At 36.5% G+C, this 22,243-nt stretch overlaps 1 protein-coding gene across 1 annotated transcript in view; it reads left to right on the forward strand.

Annotated features, from left to right (window-relative positions):
- Nucleotides 1-9,806: 9,806 nt before the first annotated feature.
- Nucleotides 9,807-22,243, forward strand: part of ROR2 (receptor tyrosine kinase like orphan receptor 2) — a 49,935-nt gene continuing 37,498 nt past the window's right edge. The window contains exons 1-2 of the mRNA XM_081317848.1: nucleotides 9,807-9,936; nucleotides 17,495-17,572. Of these exons, the coding sequence (XP_081173974.1) occupies nucleotides 17,536-17,572 (37 nt within the window). The 5' untranslated portion in view covers nucleotides 9,807-9,936; nucleotides 17,495-17,535. The remainder of the gene's footprint in view (nucleotides 9,937-17,494; nucleotides 17,573-22,243) is intronic.

Here is a 22,243-nt window from a genome sequence, read left to right on the forward strand (position 1 = left end):
TCCAGTGAGCTTGTTGTTTTTTTTAAAAATAATGAAAACATGACTACGTGCTCTGCCCATTTTGTAGATGCATATGGTGTTGTAATGCACATGTTATAAAGAATTGGGCCTGCAACATTATGCCGTAGTGCTACTTTTGTATTCTATCTCTCCCTTGCCCTCTCCATGGGCCCTACCGCTCTTGTTGCTTGACACTTCGTCATTTTACAGAGATGCATGACATTTTGTTAAAAAGGCTCATGAAGACTGTTGACTTTTGCTTTGCAAGAAAAAGGCTGCTCAAATAGGAACATTTGAAGGATGCAAATTATCCCCCTCTCTATTTTTAAGCATTTTAAAAGGAAATTAATACAATTGGGTTTTAAAAAGTGTGTTTTAAACTGTTGTCTTCTGAATTTTTAGGATATAAAAAGAAAGGAAAGGAAGTTGCTTATATTGAGTTATAGTGCTAGTCCATGTAACTCAATATTGCTTACCATATATTGATTGGTGTACAATAACATCAAAACAGTAAAAGAATTGAAATGGAAATGGGCTGGTCACATAGCAAGAGGAACCAATAGCAGTTGGACTAAGATAGTCAGAATGGATTCCACTAGATAAAAAACATCCACAAAAGAGACCTAAAACAAGATAGTTCTACGACATCAGCAAGTATTGAGGGCCCATTCGGCAAAAGAAAGCTCAAGACCATATTGGTTAGAAACATGCGGAAGAGGCATTCATCCTGCAGTGGATAGACTTTGGCTAGGATGATGATGATGATGATGATACTGAGTGACAGTAATTCTCCAGATTTTTAGGCAAGAGTTTTTCTCAGCCTGTTTTAGAGATACCCTGGATTGATTTTTGGAATCTACAACATTCTACACTGGAACTGTTTCATTTTACTCAGTGTACAGAAACTATTGTCACTTTAGGACAAGCAGAAGTGAATATATTTTTTGGATTAGAAGATTGGTTATTGTGATCACAGCAGTTCTTCATCACAAAAAGCATTATTTATATTGTGAAATGCCAACAGTCTCAGAATAAATTTCTTTCCAAACATATATGGAAAAGTTAATTCTAGAGGTATGCAAAACATTTTTAGTTTATGAACACACAGTCTACGTTGGTGGTGTGCAAACTAAAAGGTGTGTCTGGTCTTAACCCAAGGAAAAAGGGCAGTGGTGTTGGTATGCATCTACAGAAAGGAGAATGAAGATGCAAGAAGATTGGGCTATATGAGAAAAGGAAGGAAAAGGGTTAGGTGCACACCTACTTGTCCAGCAAGTGCCTCCTCCTTGCGAATTTGCCTCAGCTGAAACTTGAAACATTCAGTAGGTCTGAGGCTCAGTTCAGCTATATCATGATTTTCTGGAGTAGTCCATTCAAATTTACAAGCTGCATTGTATGTGTTCTATGCACATTTTCAATTTCCTCCATATATCTAATGAATTCTTATTTGCGGAGTTATTAAATGAATGTCTGCCATATTGTCTCTGGACTTGGCTTCATTACAGACATTGTGTGAATGTAAGAATCCTCTCCAGGGGTTATCTTTGAATGTTCATTCCTAACACATTCAGTGTTGCTCTCTCCTTTCTGAGTGGCATGCTGATGTAAATGAGGAAGTCATTTCCACATTTACAGGTAGCCTCTACAGGTACAACCATTTGTTTAGTGACCATTCAAACAACAGCACTGCAAAAAGTGACTTATAACTGATTTTTGCACTTACAACCATTTCAACATCCCCATGGTCATGTGATCAAAATTTAGATGCTTGGCAACAGGTTCATATTTATGACGGTTGCAGTGTCATAAATTTACAACCATGTTACTATCTCAACAACTGCATTGATTCGCTTAACTGCGGCAAGAAGGGTTGTAAAACTCACTTAACAAATGTCTCACTTAGCAACATAAATTTTGGGCTCAATTTTGTCTGCAATTCCCCATTGTGGACATTGCATGTAAACTCTTTTTTCACTTATGCTACTAGCACCACCAGGAACTGAGAAGAGGCCTGCTGACTGTTCCACAGATTCAGATTAGGCAGCTTCTTCCTGAATCTAGACTATAATAGTCACTTTCTTGCTCAGAAGTTCTAAGGCAAGCAGAAAGATAAGTGCTAACATTCAAGAACAGGCAATATATGATGAGTGGGGGGAAAAAACTGATTGGGAGCCACCCAGAGTTGGTTACTAGATGAACAGTTATATAAATCTTAAAAAGGGAGGGAGGGAGGGAAAGAGAAAGAGAGAAAGAAGGAAAGAAGGGCAGAAAGAAAGGAAGAAAGAAAGTTTTGAATTAATTATTCTAAATAATTGAATGATTTTATGTTGGAACACACTTATTCAATTAATATAATTTTATTTATTCCTTTGGATTTGGACTCTGGATTATGAAACTATACCACAAATGTTCTGTCTTTATCAACATATTTCAGTCAGCCATGAATGTTGTGCCCCTAAAGCCTAACTAATCCTTTAGGCATTCATTCCTTTTACTGCATTTTTTAAATACTACATACAAAGGACAGCTAGAAAACTTGGATGCTTCAGCTTGCCTAATAATTGAGACAATATCACACTTCTTGAGAAAGGAACAAAATTTGTGCTGTTGTATAACTGAAGCAGGCAAGTTCTGCTTCAGCAACAGTGTTCAGTTTGTTTATCTGAGGATTAGTGAAAATCCCATAATTCATCACTGGTCTGTCAGAAGCAAGCTTTAGTTGATTTAGTGCTTCGTTCTACATTGGAAATGTATACATTTTTACTTTAAATGTTTAATGTTCTTTCTCAAATACTACTTTGTGGCTTCATGTTCTGTTTCAAATGGCTTCAGTTTACTTTTTTGAAATGACAGCTCATATTAATGAACTAAGGAATGCTGTATAAAGTATTGCTAGGAAGATAATACCTATGGCCTAAGAAATTGAATGTAAAAGGTTTAATACTGATTTTTTTATGAGATTGTAATTTATTTTCACATATAGTCTATGACTATATTGGCAAACCTATGGCACGCATGCCACAGGTGGCACGCAGAGCCCTCTCTGTGGGCATGCACACCGTAGCCCCAGTCCTAAGCCTTCACTTGGGTTTTATAAAACCTTTTTGCTTTAGGGCTCCACCACCGTGTGCAAAAAAAAAAGTTCAATCAATTTCAATTTCTCGTGGAAAAAAAAAGATCTCGCAAAGTTGGAATTGATTGAACTTTTTAGTCCCACCCAGTCTGCCATTACCACCACAGCCATGCCCACCCAATGGGCCATGCCAACCCAATTGGCCACACCCACCCAATGGGCCACGACCACCCGGCACCCGACGATACATACGTGTGTTTTGGGTTGCAGTTTGGGCATAGGTATTATACCTATGGCCTAAGAAATTGAATGTAAAAGGTTTAATACTGATTTATTTATGAGATTGTAATTTATTTTCACATATAGTCTATGACTATATTGGCAAACCTATGGCACGCATGCCACAGGTGGCACGCAGAGCCCTCTCTGTGGGCATGCACACCGTCGCCCCAGTCCTAAGCCTTCACTTGGGTTTTATAAAACCTTTTTGCTTTAGGGCTCCACCACCGTGTGCAAAAAAAAAGTTCAATCAATTTCAATTTCTCGTGGAAAAAAAAAGATCTCGCAAAGTTGGAATTGATTGAACTTTTTAGTCCCACCCAGTCTGCCATTACCACCACAGCCATGCCCACCCAATGGGCCATGCCAACCCAATTGGCCACACCCACCCAATGGGCCACGACCACCCGGCACCCGACGATACATACGTGTGTTTTGGGTTGCAGTTTGGGCACTCGGTCTCTAAAAGGTTTCGCCATCATATGAAGTTCTAATTTACTTTCACATACTGTGTATACTACACTAGTCCTGTACAAAAATGTTTTGAAATGATTATTGTTTTAGATTCAGATTTTTTCCCCGCAGTGGACTTTACAGCTACTGTGTTTGATATTATAACCATATCATCGTCATCCTCATCGTTGCAGTAGTAGTAGTAGTAATAAAGTTACTACTAAACTGCTATTTACCATTTTTGTTCAAAGAAAGTTCAGTATCCATTACATTGTAATATGTCAGTATATTTATGTTTGGAGCTGCTCTCTAGATCAGGGCTTTTCAACCGGTGGTAGTCGTACACCTGTGATACTTTGCCACGTGGCAGGTGGTACGCAACTGCTAGCCAAGCATAGCAGGGGAGGAGAATGAACCGAAGCGAGCCAAGCCTGTGAGAGGCAACTGCAGCTGCAGGACTGTCTGGGCTTGGCTGATTGGCTCCAGCTGATTGGAACTTCAGGAAGCAGCGCAGAGCTGGAGGTGAACTGAAGAAAAAGCCATGGGGTGGAGGAAAGGCTATAAAAAGAGGTGGTTTGGACAGGAAAGAGTAAAAAAAAAAGACAACAGGGAAGGAGAAGGAGAGGTCAGCAAGCAGGGAGGAAATGGACAGAGAAGCAGCAGCTGTTGTTGGAAGAAAAGGTTCCCTGATTCGTTTTCTTCAGCCAGGAGAATGCAAACAGCGCTGATGAAATGAAAAGTTGGCATGTTGGAAAGGAGGTGGGTTTATTTAGTTCTGGATCAGCTGTCAGCTTGATTGGGTTACCATAAGGATTTTTGGACAGTTTTTACAGCATTTTGTAATTCAGAGGCTCCTTTGTGTGCTTTGGTTATTGGAATATTGTAGTCTATTTTAGGCTAGCAATAAGTCCAAAGTGTTGACTTCCGTAGGTTTAATCCCTTTAAACAAATGTAATTAGTTTTACCCTTCATCTTGAGTCTGTCTGGTTTTTAGAAAGTTTTCTTTGAAGGTAAACAGGTTTAATTTTAAAGCTCAAGCTTTTCACAATTGCAGGAGCCTTTTAGTGTGGGATTGCAACATTGTGATACGTGGCACGCCTGAGGCAGCTTAAAGAAAAACAAAACAGAGTTTATGTGTTTATTTTGTGAGCCTTTCTTGCTTTGCACTTGATTCCTGTGTCTTTAAGGGTACAGGGAAGGGATTGGGCGGGGTGTGTGTGGTGCATTCTTACTACACTGTGGAAGGAGAGCTAGGAAGGGCCGACCAGCTAGCTCAGGGGTCTACAAACTTAGCAACTTTGAGACCTGTGGACTTTAACTCCCAGACGTCCTCATCCAGCCATGATGGCTGAGGAATTCTGGGAGTTGAAGTCCACATCTTAAAAGTGTCAAGTTTGAAGACCCCTGAGCTAGCTGGTAGTGATGCATATTAATAAACATGGATAAATTCATCATACATTTGTCAGTGCAAAGGGAAAGTGATTCACCAAAGGAGCACCGACCAAAGAAATTGGTACTTTTTTCCTTTTTTCCTAGATTTTGTAATATTTTATTGGATTATAGAATAATAAGCTGACTTTGTAAAAATGCCGCTGGGGGGGGGGGAAAGCCCTAATAAGTAGGCATATACATAGAATGAAGGCTATTGCTAAGCACATTGATTTGTGCTTCTTAGATTGTAAGCCGCCCTGAGTCTTCGGAGAAGGGCGGGATATAAATGGGATAAAAAAAAATAGGACACAGTGGGGAGGAAAGGGGGGGGTGAGAAGTGAGGGGGAGAAGAGAAAAAGAACAGACTTCCTCTGTTGCAGTAGAAGGAACCTCAACTTTTTACTTTTCCATAATATTATAAAGTAGCCATTTCTATAACAGCAAATAAATCTAATCAGTTTTTTTTTAGTCATCAAGTTTTTGACACCTTGCTAAGCACTGGTGGTACTCAAATATTGTCATGTCCTAAAAGTGGTACAATCTGTGATAAGGTTGAAAAGCCCTCTAGATAAACTGAAATACATCTTTAACCATTCCAAAGCCCTGCTATGTTTTTTGGGAATCTTAGAATTATGATCCAAACTTAAATATGGCTTAAAGTTGGTGAATATTTGTTTAAAGGAAAATAAGGTAAACATCAGTTGTATAGTAGTGTGATTTTCTTAGCAAACTGAGTCCTATGAAAGATGCTATAATATCTTATTGGGCTGAAGATGAATCATTTGTCATCTCTCTTTTTCTTACCCAATTGTATTATTATTATTATTACCATTATTATCTTTGTTCTGCCTTGACAAATATTTTTTTTCTAGTCATTACTTCTGTTTAAAAGTTAAGAACATTCCCATTAAATTCCCATCTCACTAAAGTCATAAATACCTCCATGCTGGGTGGTAAACCCTACTGAGTATAATTATGAATTTGATGGCATCTATATTAGGCAGACTAAGGCCAAGTTCATAAAATTTTGCCCTACGGGTTGTTTAAACCCCTGGGTCAATTTAAGAGATTTCTTTTACATTAAGGTAAATGTAATAGCTTACAATGTTAGCTCTAGACTTATTTTTCCTATTGTGGAATTATATAATTCATTGGTTGTAAGAGGAGATGGAGTAAATCCAAATGAGAAAGAAATATACTTTAGTACTACTGTAATAGTCATCTCTGCCAACACAAAGCACAATGGTTAATTTGATTTAAATCTTGAAAGCCTAAAAATGTAGCTTGTCAGTGATGGCTCTTTGGTGGCTTGCATATAATACTAATGCAGTCTCATGGTTTTTGCTGTCCATTGGCACTACCACAGATTCAAAAGAACATCTTGTGTATAGTTTATTTGAAAATGTTTTTATATTCAAAGTTTCAGAGGGTTTTTTTCTGTCATTGCAGCTGTTGAGGTTTAATCTCATCTATGCAAATGCACAAACCTTAAAACAGGCATATTACTGTTTAAAAAACTAGTATAAATAATGAACCGCTCCATTACGAAGAACATAAATAAATCTAGACAGGTAAGAGTTCTCTAGAGTTGAAAGTTTAGGTTATGCAAAAATTTCAACAGCTGTTATTTGTAGGTCCTTGTAGACAGAGGTGTGAGTGACATGAACTGTGGAAGCTAACATTGAGTGAATGTATATGTTGTCACTTTGCCAAAAAGTCAGGCTTTTGCTAATGCTGCTTTTGCTGTGTCCAATTTTTGAATAAGGATGCATCTAATAATAAACTAATTGTTTTTAACATATCCATTTTTATTCATTGAAAGGCAACATTCATGAATAAGGGACTTTATAGATAACTTAATATTACTACTTACCAGTAAAGGGTAACATATTGTGATATCAATATTTTTGGACTAAACCCTCATTTCGTTAGGTTCATGAAATTATATATATACCAATTATATATATACCATTTTCTTAATATACCATTTTAGTAAAGATACAAGACTTAACTGTGTGTCTGATTAAAAGGACAAAGCCTTTTAACAGATGCAGTGACTTGCAGTCTTCACTGCTGGCTTCAACTTCAGGCACAACTTGTAAATTCCTTCATTTAGCAGTACCATAACTTGGAATAGTCACTGAATGAATAGTTGTAACTTGAGGACTATCTGTACCAATATACTGTAAAGTTGGGAACTGCTGATCTGGTCAAGAGAATGTGTGCATGTATTTTTAAGTTACAGATTAGGCGAGTTCTATTAATATGCGGATGTCTTTGCCTTATATTGGAATTAATCCATTTCCCTTCAAGTGAGAAGCTCTTAGAGTTCTGAATTCTTAGTGTTCTAAATTACCGGTAGTCCATTTCACTTCAAGTGAGTGGTTCTTGGAGTCTAACAGGAGTACCGAATTACAGAATTACAGCCAACTATTTGAGTAATAGAGGATTCGGTGCCAAACCTCAGTCCATCATATTTCTTTTTAGTATTAACTTTTTAATAATACTTTTTGCCTTTTTTAAAAAAATGGGTATAAAAATGCGGAAGTAGATTTCTGTAAACTTTTGGGTTTCCCTAGAAATGTTCATTCTTTGTTGTCTTAACTGTGCCGTATCATTTGTTTACAATCCTACCAACAAATCAGTCTAAATTCTTTACTGGAATACATTATGACAATGAAGAAGAAAACTTTTTGAAGTGTATTAGAGAAATAACCAAAGAGAAAACTAGACATTAAATGCAGTCTCTGATTTCAATATAGCATTAGGCTTTTTACTTAATATAATTATTACATTATGAGAGTGCTAAAAAAAACCCTTGTTCTTGGCTGCTATAAATTGAAGCCTATCAGCCACAAAAATCTGGATGGATTCTTCCTTTTTTCTTGGGTTTCTATGTTGCTCATTCAAATCAACTCTTAAACAATGTACAGTATTTCCCCAAGTACAAAGTGTAGTCCTCCAGTTACATCCATTTGTACAATGTCCGTTCCATATTACAGTACGACTGAAGAAATGGACTTCCAACTGATCTTTGTACTAATGAGGAACCATTAGAGCATCCAAGTGCAGGAGTGTCTGCGTTTGGCACACTAGATGGAATTGTGCAAAAACTTTCTCATTTGTGTCCTTCATCTGCTGTTCTACTAGGAGCAGATGAAGATCCAAGAAGATCCCCAGACTGCAGACCTGATTAGAACAGGAGTGCAACCTATCTTACTATACAATTTCCCTATGTTCTCTAAAGGTAAAGGTAAAGGTTCCCCTGCACATGCATGCTAGTCATTTCCGACTCTAGGGGCCGGTGCTCATCTCCATTTCAAAGCCAAAGAGCCAGCGCTTGTCCGAGGACGTCTCCATGGTCGTGGCCGGCATGACTAGATGCCAAAGGCGCATGGAACTCTGTTACCTTCCCACCGTAATGGTCCCTATTTTTCTACTTGCATTTTTACATGCTTTCGAACTGCTAGGTTGGCAGAAGCTGGGATGAGTAACAGGCGCTCACTCTGCTACGCGGCACTTGGGATTTGACCCGCCAAACTGCCAACCATCTGATCAACAAGCTCAGCATCCTAACCCACTGAGCCACCACTCAGTTCTCTAGGAACGTTCTCTAGAATTTCATGCTAGAATCATAGAATTGTATAGTTGAAAGATACCACTAAGAACATCTAATTTAGTTCTCTGCAGTTTGCAGGAAACCAGTAAAAGTGTCCACAAAAGATTGTTTTCCAGGCTCCTCTTAAAAATGTCTACATATGGAGAACCCACAATTTCCAGAGTTTTCTCTAGGACGCTTATAAATGCTGGGATTTAATGTGGGAGTGTCTGCATACAGCATATATGCTTTATTACCGGGCTGTAGCCCACCTAAAGGTATCATACTGAAGCTTTTGTTAACAAATCAAAAGTAGCATCTTGATGACATAAGGCAAGCTCTGCCCCTTTCTAAGGTTATATACACTGTCACTACATGTGTACAAAAGAGGTAGAGCTTATGTTACAGTGAAGGTGCTGCTTTAATCATTACCTCTGTTCTCTGACTTCAAGGACATCTCCATCTAGTTTTCTTGGCAGCACTACAGTAGTGGCTTGCCATTGCTTTGTTCTGGAATACTGTTTCAACTTCCCAGTCTAACCTACTGCCTTGGTAATTCCTGCACAATTTGTAAATGCCATTCCTACCTAGCTTTTGAATCTGAGCCAGGTTGTTATCTATTGAGTTTTTTTTTTAAAAAAATGATAAAATAACTCAAGGCAAAAGTAAGTGCTTTCTCTGCTTCCATACATGGATGTCTTCAGTACTGCGGACTTTCTTTGGCTTCTCTTATAATCAATCATCTTTATGCAGATCATAATATTGTACCTGAATTTGAACGTTCAGCTGTCCTCCATAGATCAGCCTTTCTTAAAGTGGGGTCTTCCAGACATGGGGATATCAGCCTCAGAATTACAGTGTACTCATTGATAATTCATTCTGGAAGATGCAACAAATACTAAAAGTACTAAGCAAACTACACGACTTACCATGTGACCTGCTATTTTGGCAGAAGAAATAGCAGATCATGAGGCAGCAAATACCATCAAGTTCTTCCTTGCGCGCTGACTACCAGGAGAAAGACGAGTGCCAGGACAAGATTCTTGATTCAAAATGCAACGAATACTGAATTCAGCAAGTTTTGAAGCAGTCAGGTGCTGAGGTATGACTGTACCACATAGAGTTGCTGAGAATTCTGTGAGCTGAAATTTTCATTTCATGGAGCAAATTATAGAAGATAGTAATAGTTTTATAATTTGTGGGAGATAATTTAAGTGTGTGTTTTTCCCCTTTTCTATATTGATCTTAAAATACCAAAAAAAGGCTCTTGCTACTTGTATAAGAAATTTTAATTAATTTCTATATGATTATTTAATCCCCCATTCTACTTTTTCCATTTTAACATTGCTTTGAATATTGTCATGTCTTTCCCTTATTTAGGGAAAGAAAACACTGTAACTGGATCTGCAAGCTAAAACCAATTTTGTATTTTATTTGATAAAATCTGCAATTTTAATGATGAAATATTTTTATCAGCACTATAGAAACAGATATAGTTCAACAGTGTTTTTACAATTCAGCTTTCCCTGTTTTTTAGTTCTAGTCAACTGTATTGATAGAAAATATTATTCTCTGCTTTCAGTTAATTAACATTTTAAAAAGATTGCTTTTATTTATTTTGCTGAGTCCTATTATCATAGAAATCAGCTGCAATTTATTAAAAGTTATAGGCTTTGTGATCTCAGTAATATTACCTTGCCATATATATGCTTGGTTAAGCATTGCTAATTAATGCCATCTTATAGAAACTGTTCTTTATGAATACATATTTTGGCGTGTTGTTCATTTGAAGGCATTTAGAAACATTTTAAAAAGTTGAATAGGTCACGGAATAGTTTTTTGTTTGCTTCTTCTAAAACTTTTTTTTTAATAACTGAACATTTCACATGACAATAGTAACATCACTTAAATTTTATTAATTTCTATTCTGTTAAAAAGAGACAGCAATCCTTTAAAAAAATATTTGCTTGCCTGATTTATGCAGTGCCAGACCCATAAGTAAGATTATTTTCAGGGTTGGGATTTTTTTGGATTTTTTTTTTTGAGAGAGAGACTGGATTTATGTGTGTTCCTGTTGTATTGCTTTCACAGCCAGAAGCAGTGAAATAATCACACAGTCATGTTGTGGATAATGATTGTGTTGCTGGGTGCAGTTTGAGCTGCAGGTGTGTTTAGTACTGTTCTTGAGTGTATTTAGACAGTGATATTTGCAGTTCCAGCTGTGAAATAGTTTTTGGAATGTCTTCTTATTTTCAGGAAATATTTTTATTTGGTATAATGTTTTATTGACAATTACCATCTGTAGGCAAGAAAGTGTATGTTTCACTGTGTAGTTTAATGCTGATCCTCATCCATTAGCTTCCATTTTTAAACTTATCTTTTTCCTAAACAAAAGATTAGCAACAGATGTGGAGTCTACAAATAGATGTGTGTAATTGTTATCTAGACAGTATATTTAATACTCACAAAATAAATAAGGGCTTAAAACTGCAAGAATCTTGCCCTGGAAATGACTCAGAATATTATACTGTTAACCAGATTATCGTTTCTGTTTAAAGTACTGAGATGTGTTCTGTGGAAAAATAATAAAATGCCCTTTTCCCATTATTTATTAAGCATTAATAAATAATTAAATTAATTAAATTATTATATAAATAATTAAAAAGAAATTTTTTTTTCTAATCTGCAGAACAGTAAGAAATAATTCAGCCACCTGCTGTTTTCCAGTTAAGACTTGTTTTGGAGAAATCTAGTTGTTGTTGAAGTTGTTGAACATCTTTCTCAAAATCAGTTGAAACACCTTTCCAGAGGGGATCAAAACTGTAGGAACAGCCCAATTTTATTTCATGAAGACCTGATCAGAAGAGGTCAGAATATTTGGGCTCTGCAAACCACTTCAGTTCTCATTTCTTGAACCTTCAGTTTACTAGCAGTCTGGAGCAGTATCTTCTGTGGAGGCACACACATGCTCAGAAGGATGGGAAAAGCTGTGCCAACCTTCCGGAGAAGTTCATTGGTTTGGCATTTTAAATAGCAGGGTGTAATAGCTGCAGTTGTGGCTTGATTTGTGTTGCAATTTCCATCATGACACTCAGTTCTGTGCATATTGAGTCTCATGGAATATATCTAAAACTCCTCTTGCATCTTTAGGAGATGTAACATCCTATTAGTTACAGGGTGGCCCTAGATATTCCTTTACTATTTATTAAATCCAATAAACCAGCAGTTTAAAGATAGCATACCAAACCTTCCTTCTGAAGACTTCCACATAGCCTGGAATTGTGCAATTTACAGTTGACTTTAAAATCTTTGTATGTCATGTTCTCTTCTCTCAACAGGCAGTCAGGGCTACTTTTTGGTAGCCATAATAGCCAGTTATGCCCTCAAAACCCTGAAATATGAATGACTGGTTCATTTGCTACAAATTTCCAATTTGCAAATTCAAAGTTCCTGCATAAGTTACTTTGCTTCCCAGATCTAAATCAGTTCTTCCCCAACCGGTCTGTTATCCATAACACTGTTACTTTCAAGATTAACATTATGTAAAGCAGGGGTCCCCAACCTCTGGGCTGGGCACCAGTACCAGTCGGTGGCCTGTTAGGAACCAGGCCGCACATGGAGTGGGTGAGTGAAGCTTCATCTGCTCATGAGAAGGATCTAAGCTGCATGTGAAACCATCAGTGTCTCCTGCCCTCATCCGTGTAAGACAATTTTTCTTCTGAAACTGGTCCCTGATGCCAGAAAGTTTGGGGGCTGCTGATGTAAAGGACAGAAGGAATGCAAATTAATAAGAAAAATGAATCAAAGACATCAGAGTAGATAAATATAGCTAAAATTAGTCCACACCATCCACTGAATCTCCCAAACCTTTCTATTCTTGTAAATCATCTTTGCTTCTTCCACATCTACATGCTATTTCTTATATTGCCTTTAGTTGTTTAAATTTCTCACCTTTTTCTTTTTGATAATGTTATTTACCCCCACGCAACAGTATAATTCTTGGTCTTGCTCTTGATTTGTTCCTCCTTCCTTCAATATTTGTTTTGTAATCCTGTCTACATCCATTTCCTTTGAATGACCAAACTATATACTGTTGTTTTATTGATCACTGACATTTATTCAGCTTGCATTAATTCAGCATTTTTATTCTTGCCATCATTTCTTTTTCTTTTTTGTTTCTAAACATTTCTTTACTCTATCTCCATTACATTCAATGTGCTTTTGGATGATATATTCAATTCTTGTTTCTACACAACAAAGTAGAGAGAAGCATGTTGGCATGCATAACCACTTCTTCACTTGTGAAAAGATCCATTTAAACAAGTAATGTATGTTTTGTTTAAACTAACTGCAGCAATGAAGAGTGTAGTGCTAAAGTGTTACAGCCCTGTAGAATTTGGCTATACACCCTTTTCAGTTCCCTAGGTCAAGAGTTCACTTTGCATACCTGTCTATGTATAGACTTTATGGCCATTGTATAAATCAGCCAATGAAGGGAGAGAATGGTCTTATCCCACAGTGCTATCTTTCAGATAAAGGTCTGAAACAGAAATTATCAGTCAATTGTGTTTGGGATACTTTGATGGCTTAACCTATCGATCCTTTTGGTTTGAGGAATCTTTTCTTGTACCAATTCTCAAAGAGATTTATTGACTTCTGGATACCAAATTCCATAACAGCATTTGTGCAGTTGAATGCTGTGTTCAATTTTTTCAGTTCGGTTCCTGCAGACTAGCATTCAAGTCAATTTATATAGTATTTAAGTGTTTGGCAATATTCTAACAAGTATGCTAGACAGTTTAAGGCTAAAATCTCAGTTACTAGTAAGGTAGCTTTTATATCACCCATACTAAGAAGTTTTCGCACCTGGTGGTGCTCTAATTTGCTTGTATGAAAAGAGTAATGAGTAAATCATTGCATTGTTGAGAATAATGCTTCATTAAGGCATGTTTTTGCAATGTCCTAAAGTAGTATGTTCTGATAACAAATAATTACATATTTTAATTCTTAATTTGAGATGAATTTTAATATTTTGGGGTGTACATGTTTGAATTTTATAAATATTATATCAAAATTGACAGCTGGACAATAACACTTAATTTTCCATGCCCTTCTTGTTCCTTGATTCTGATTAATTTTGCCAAGTCTATAATCTAGCTTTTCCCAGCCTTGGTGTCCTCCAGCTTCCATATTCTTTGTAAGGGTATGCTTTTAGGGGAGCTCTGGAAATAAAAATGGACACAACTGGAAGGCATCCAGTCATGAAAGTCTATTGTGCTTTTAGTAAAGGGATATTCTTTCCTTCTTTTTATAGAGTAATATGACTATTTGAATTGTTTAGAGATCTAGTTGTTGCTTTTATGAGTAAAAACCTTTTGCAAGCAGCATTTTAACTACTAAGGAAAGTGCACAATTCCATGGTTATGTTGCCAATTATTATTTCTTGTTATGTAGATTCTTAGCAAAAGAATCATTGGCCTCTGTATGTAATAGTTGGTGTTGTACATGTTTTTTTCTTGTGTTTTCTATTAAGTACCTATTAAAATAAGGTAAAGGTAAAGGTTTCCCTGCACATGCGTGCTAGTCATTTCCAATTCTAAAGGCCGGTGCTCATCTCCATTTCAAAGTCGAAGAGCCAGCGCTTGTCCGAGGACGTCTTCGTGGTCATGTGGCCGGCATGACTAGACGCCAAAGGCGCACGGAACGCTGTTACCTTCCCACCAGAGTGGTCCTATTTTTCTACTTGCATTTTTACGTGCTTTCGAACTGCTAGGTTGGCAGAAGCTGGGACGAGTGACAGGTGCTCACTCTTGTTACGCCGCACTCGGGATTCGACCCGCCAAACTGCCAACCTTCTGATTGACAAGCTCAGCGTCCTAACCCACTGAGCCACCGCGTCCCTACCTATTTAAATAGGTGCTGTAAATGAAATGATAGATTAAAATTATAGTTGGAATAGGGTTACAGGAATCCAGGTTGCAGGAATCCTAATGAAAACAACGAAAGACAGAAAAACTCTTATAAAACCTTATGAAATATTCTGGTCACTCAGAATATAAGGAAATAGAATAACGACATCAATCATATTTAAAGCACTTTTAAGAATTTTTACATGTTGCACTGCTTATATAAAAGGAAATGTGTTTGGTTCTGATAGACGAGGACTCAGAGTGGGTTTTGCAATGAACGAGTTTATTGAATACACATAAGTCAACTGGCAACTGTCAAATGTTGCAACCTTTTATAGTGGAACTGTTTGAACTGTAACCAATCAGCGGCGTTTGTTTTCCCGCTTCTTGCTTATTGCAGCCAATGAATGCACCTGAATCTCCCGCTCTAAACCCAGCTATAGTGCAATCTGCAAATACCCTTGTTTGCAACTATTTACATACACAACACCATGCTTCTTTCTCAAATATGACTACTTATTGTTGATTTGCTGGAGAAGATTGCTGCGAGTCCCTTGGACTGCAAGGCGATCAAACTGGTCAGTCCTAGAGGAGATCAACCCTGACTGCTCTTTAGAAGGCCAGATCCTGAAGTTGAAACTCAAATACTTTGGCCACCTAATGAAAAGGAAGGACTCACTGGATAAGAGCCTAATGCTGGGAAAGGTTGAGGGCAATAGAAGAAGAGAACAACAGATAATGAGGTGGCTGGATGGAGTCACTGAAGCAGTAGGCGTGAGCCTAAATGGACTCCAGAAGATGGTAGAGGACAGGAAGGCCTGGAGGAACGTCCATGGGGTCGCGATGGGTTGGATACAACTTTGCAACTAACAACAACAACAGCAACATTGTTGATTTTGCATAGAGAAGCCTTGATTTGTGATAAAAACTACTGACTGATTAATTGAATCAAAAGTGAATTTACATGGAACAACTTTGAAAAAAATAATTCTATTGGATCTATAATTTACACAATGCAGAGATATTTCAAATTTAACATTGTTTATTCATAAATATTGTTATGAATATTTATATATAGTTTTATGTTTATATTTATGGCTTACAATTATATACTGATAAGTCACATACTGCATGCATACAGATACTTTTTACCAGAAGTAAATATACTGAACTCAAGAATTGGACAAAGATATTATTAAACAATTTTAAAATAAAGATCTAGAAGTTTTTGTCTCTGTTTTGATTTGAGAGAGTTTGAAATGTGGGATGAGGTGGGGAGAAGACTCACACAAAAAAGTTCGGCTCTTTTGTGTATTCCTCTATGGTTTATTTGTCTTTAGGATTTTTTTTGCCAACTAAATCAAGAAATTGTAGATGGCAAGCTAAAATACCAGCTAGAGATTGTATTTTTTCCTCTATCAGCAAAGCCATTTATGACCCTATTTATTTTAATTTACTAACTGAAAGTTACATTTAAGTATTTTGATCTAGCCGGATGATTTAAAGCTTTGGGGTGTTAAACTTCTTTAGTTCCATATCATACCTTAAATACATCTTGCATCCCAGACAAATGAATTTGGCCAGTTTCTTACATGTTCTCAATCTACACTGCACTGAGCTCTTGGATAATTTAGTGCTCACTTAGGAATGGAAATTCAATCTTTTCACTTTTAAAGATAAGGCTAAAAGTACTATCAAACCTCCAATTAATATGTACATATTTTCTTCACACACTGATTTGGTTTCATCAATAATATGCTTTTAGAGCTTAAGATAACATTTTTTGAGATCTTGATGACATATTAAAAGAAGAAATTCACAAGAAGGAAAAACATGATAGAATTGGCTGTTTCTATAAACTAAAATTACATAATTTAGTGATATTCTTATCACTAAGATTTGTGGAATGCTTGTTAGAGGGAGAATGGATTGGGGCTTGATTAAATTAGTTTGATTGGCTTAGCTCTGAATTAAACCAATGTTTTGATGGAAATACTGACAAAAACTAAGAATATTGTTGGTTGTGCCAATAATTTGTTTCAAATGGCAATCATGCTGTGGCAGCAATATGAAATGTTAAATGTGAGGTACTACTCAACTTATGACTGGTCATTTAATGAATATTCAAAGTTATAACATAGAGTCAAAGTTTGATAGTTTATAAAGTACTTCATTCCGTCATAAATGTCACCTCTTTTCTTTTCTGTGATTACATGATTGCAACCTGGGTGCTTGGCAACCTATTCACAATTGCAATTAGTTACCAATTACCTGCAATCATGTGATTACCATATATGATCTGAACATCATATATGTGGGCTAGAAAATTTACCAGACTCAGCATTTTCCACTTCAGCACTTTAGTTTCAGTGTTTTTTGATGTTTAAATAATTGGTCTAAAAATTGTATTTATAAAAATATAAAAATATTCCTCTAAAAACAATTTTTTTCCACAAAAGCTTTTTGTTAACATTGTTACATTTGTTAAATGTACTGTCCAAACATCATAAAATAGTGTACATTTTTTCGATAAAATGATGCCCAAATATTATAGATTATTTGATTTTGAAATAAATATGATAACTGAATTTATAATAATTAGATTCTGCAGATTATTGGATTTTGAAATAAATGTGATAAGTGAATTCGTAATAATTAGCACAGAATTCAATTTTTTTTAGAAAACCCTATTTGCTATCTGAATTCAGTTTCATGTTAAATGCCTTATATTATTTCCATTGTCTTATACAGGTGAAGTACAGATCCCAGATTCTGATGATACTTTAGGCCAAATGGATGGACATGTCAGACCCGTTCCAACACACAAAGGTATTAGAAATAATTACATTTTTTATGACTATAACTTTGTCTAAGTATAAGATCTGAATGTTTTATTTTTATGAGCTACTATTACTATTATTTATTTATATATTTATATGATCTGTTTACTATAAAAATAATATACCTTGAGAAGATCTATTTATGTGACTGCTAAGAGTCAGTGCAAACTTGATGCCATAACCAGTTTATCATACAGTGGTACCTTGGTACTCAACTGCTTTGAGAGTCATCGAATTTGGTACCACATTTTGATGTGAAAACTTTGCCCTGGTACTCATTGTTTGTTTGGTAATTAACACACAAGCTAGAATTTGTCGATGTTGGCTTCCTTGTGTAACTCACTATATTATTCTTTATCGGAAAAATTTGTTTGGTACTCATCATACCTCCCAGAACCAATTAACAATGAGTATCGAGGTACCACTATAACTGAAAATTGCTGCGTGTTCATAAAAGAACAGCATATCAAATAAAGCTATTGTCTTTCCATTGAAAGAAACATCTTTCAAGATATTTATTATTTTGGTCATTGAATATGAATACCCAAACTCAATCCTACACCAAATCCTAAATGAGGTTTGTTTCTCTGTGGTTTTATTTTCCAAAATATAGTTAATTAAAATGCATATCTTCCTCTGGGAAGAATTAAAGCAATAATTTTCCTTATGTATTCTTTGCCTTTCCCATTTTTTGTGCAAAGGGAGAAGCAGTTATCTCTGTTGTAGAAAGTAAAACAATATCCCCCCACCCCCCACCCCCGGCATGTCAGGTGACTTCAAGGGCTATGTGTTTTGGGATGAGCAGGTGGGTTGTTGGCATTGCCAGCAAGAAAAGAAGCAAATCCTGGAAATTGGGGGAAAACATTTTTGGCATCCAGGATAACTCATTGATTAGGATAATGTTGGCTCTGAAGAACATTAGCTATAACTTGGTTGAACATTGTTATAAAGCATGCCTTTTAGTTTTAAAGATGTTTCTAACTTAGTTTGTTTCATCCAATCTAGTATTTTATAAAGAGACCTCATAAACATGAAGTAGCACTTTTCTTAATAAAAAGCCATCAGAGTTTGCTGCTCTTCCTGGCAGTTAGTGGCAATTGACTAATAATTTATCATGACTGTTCTAGAACAATAGCAACTTCAATTACATTATGTTGTGTCTTTCAAGAAAAGTATCTCTTACTCTGTTCAGTCACTCAGATCAGATATTCCAGTGTAAATATGGCACTGGAATTTTCCATGTCACTAATTAAGAAATATTTTATAAGTTGATAATCTTTTTACAGATCAGCTACTATTGAAATCCCTGGGAATATTTATGTTTTTGGCAGTGAGTCATACTTAAATGTTCTAGTGTTTGGGTTATTTTATATGAAGGAATAAAATAACTTCAAAACAGAGCTATGAATTATACGAGAACATCTACAGTAGTATCTGCATACTCATTTTCTATTATCTGGAATTTGAAATGTTTGAACTTTTTGTTCCTACACTATCTCTGACATGTATTAGCATTGTTCTAGCATCTCAGAACTGAACTCAGCCCTTCTCTTTATAAGCTATTTTGAGCACATACTACAATTTGGAATGTTGTTCTGTGGAAATTATGCTTGGCTATATGCCAGCCAACTTGCTCTTTTATAATAACATAATATGCACTGACCCAGTTTAAAATCAACCTGCCAAGAATCTGAACACTTTAGAGTAATGTGTAATGTATCTAAAATATTGAAGCACATAATTTGAGGTTATTATTCATACAGCTCAATATTTATTTAGAAATTCTAGTAAAGATCTCTTGTTATTCATGTAGCTCAATATTTATTTAGAAATTCTGGTAAAGATCTCTTGTTTTGGAATACGTTATCTTTTGTTGTCCAACTTGTTTGCTTCCAATGCACAACGGTTAATTCAATGCATTCCATGTGTTGAATCTGAGAGTTAGATTAGATTCACATTTGGGCACCTGCTGCAATTTATACTCCTTCGTGAGTGTTATAGTCTGCTTTCTCTTGGGTACCTCTTTAAATAGGTAAACAAACAATAAATACAAGAACAATATGTCAAATTTGTAACAGGAACAACAACAAAAAAAGAGGGGAAAAACTGAAATTAAACGCAGCAGACTGTGAAATTAAGTTTTGTCGTGGAGGAATCATTGTGTCTGAGTGTGAATATATACACCAGCATACCTACCCAGATAGAAAGGGAAATGATGTAATAGAGCTAAGTGAATGTGGTCTGATCTTGCCTAATGGAATTGACCAAACATGCAGAGAAGTGAAAGTGGTACTGTAATTATGAATTGAAGGACTAAAATGTGTAGTTAGTTCTTGCTTAATGATCACAATTGGGGTCAGCAACTCCATTGCTAAGTGGCACAGTTGTTAGGCAAAGCATCGTATGTCTGTACTGGGCTTATCATTCACACTTTGGTTGTTAAATGAATCACCCACGGTTGTTTTAAGTGAGATATAACATGACTTGCAATTTTACTGCCGACTTCACCATTGACTGTGCCTGTTAGAAGCTGGTTGCAAAGCATGCAGATGGCAATCATTTGTGCAATGCTATTATGGTCATATTTTTTTTGCAATTCAACAAAAGTTATGAGCAAGTTCTCTCAGAGTCCATCATAGTTGGGTGGCATATTGTATTTGGCATGGAAAGCTACAAGTTGTTTAGACTTGCTTAAAATTAATGGGCATTGTGTATTTGGGACACACCCTTTTCTTCAGGAGTTAATATAAGTAGTGTCAAAACAATATGAGAATGTCTGGAATTTCAACAAGTACTTCACCATTCAACCTGGTTTCCCCCCCCCCCCCCAACTATGTCAGAATTGTAATTAGTAGTATTCTGGATGGAATTTTGGAAATCGAAGCCCTGACTCATTTTGAAAGCACCAGAATCGGAAAACCTGCATTATAGAATTCATCTTTTAAATCACATGTCAGTATGTGATAGATAGTTACTTCTGTAGATTCTGCCTTGTCTTCTTTTTCACCTGCAGGTATAAAGGTGACTTTATACAACTCAAAACATATGACAGTTCTTTTGTTTCATCCACTGTTGGGATAGTGCTGGATATAAAGTCACCTGTTGGCATAACAACTGCCATGGGCCTGTTCAGCATGCATACACATTGTATTTGCCATATTACTTCCTTTCAAGGCAAGCAATAATATGTAAATAGTAGAATAAGAAAAGCATTAAATAAAAATCAGGAAAGGAAAATAACCAAAATTTTTTACATCAAACATCATTCATTTAGAAAGTTTCCAATCTAGTCATACTGGCTTAGTTTTGGCAGCTTGATCACTATGCCACAAGTGTAACCCAAGCCCATTTGTATTCTGCTCATTTGTGCAAGCTAGGATCACTCATCTAGAGACAGCCTTGGTGGAGCAGTGGGCTAATGCCTCCTTAAGTAACACCAGCTGCCTGCAATTAATGCAGGTTCGAGTCCCACCAGGCTCAAGGTTGACTCAGCCTTCCATCCTTCCGAGGTAGGTAAAATGAGGACCCAGATTGTTGGGGGCAATAAGCTGACTTTGTAATAATGCCGCTTGGGGGCCCCCCGAAAGCCCTAATAAGCAGGCATATACATGGAATGAAGGCTATTGCTAAGCACATTGGTTTGTGCTTAAATTGTAAGCCGCCCTGAGTCTTCGGAAAAGGGCGGGATATAAATGGGATTAAAATAAAAAAAATAAAATAAATTAATATTGCCTGCACCCCACTAATTCAGGCATATGCAGTAGACTGACATATAATCATGATTCTGCTGAAGAGAAAGAAAAAAAGACTAAGTTTGATACAGAGAAATTAATTATTGATTATATATACATGTATATTAAAGAATAATAGATGTGGATTATACTAATAAAGAAAAGTAATGTTTTTGGTCAAAAGGTTTATGAAGCCAATTGAAGTATTGAATTAAAGTTAACCCTTTTCCAAAAATTGCCTAACTAGTTCGGCATACTCCAACAAAAGGCATCCCTTTTTCATGCTATATAAGAAGGGATTTCAAAATACATTTAGGTATGGAAATGGAGAATGAGATTGTCTGTCCTTAAAGAAATAATGAATCTAATATCTTTGGACTTTGAAATGCTTGTAGAATAGCTCTTTGGATTTCAGCCAATGAAAAAGTTCATAGTCAAACTGAGAACTGATATATCATAACTAAACTTGATGGTCACTTCTGACCAAAATTTAATTTTCCAGAGACATATAAGAGGGCGACTGAGAGTTATCCTAGCGGCGATGATGTTTCCTGTGCTGCCTCGGACCGCTTGTGTTGGCAACGGCGTCTTTGGACCGCTTCAATGGAGCAACAGGCGGTCTTTATACCACCTTTGGACCGTTCTAACGGCGGTGACGCTTTTAGACCATTTCGCCCATTTTGGCCCGTCTACTCTTTTGCCTGAATATATAACTTTGTCTGCCTCCCCCTCTCCCCTTTGGATTTGGTCGGTCCTGGGTATCAGCCATGGTGGGAGAGTGGCTGACTTTTACATCTGCAGCCCCATAGAGGTGGGAGCTCTAGGGGGCATGCCTACCCAGAGTATATCTTTGACCATCCCCAGGTACAGAGTTGCAACTTGCCGTGAGAGGGCGGGGGGGACCTGTTTACTGGGGCACCCAGCTAAGT

The sequence above is a fragment of the Vipera berus genome (genome assembly GCF_964194415.1).
Source record: "Vipera berus genome assembly, chromosome: 2".
In the NCBI taxonomy this organism is placed as follows: Eukaryota; Metazoa; Chordata; class Lepidosauria; order Squamata; family Viperidae; genus Vipera; species Vipera berus.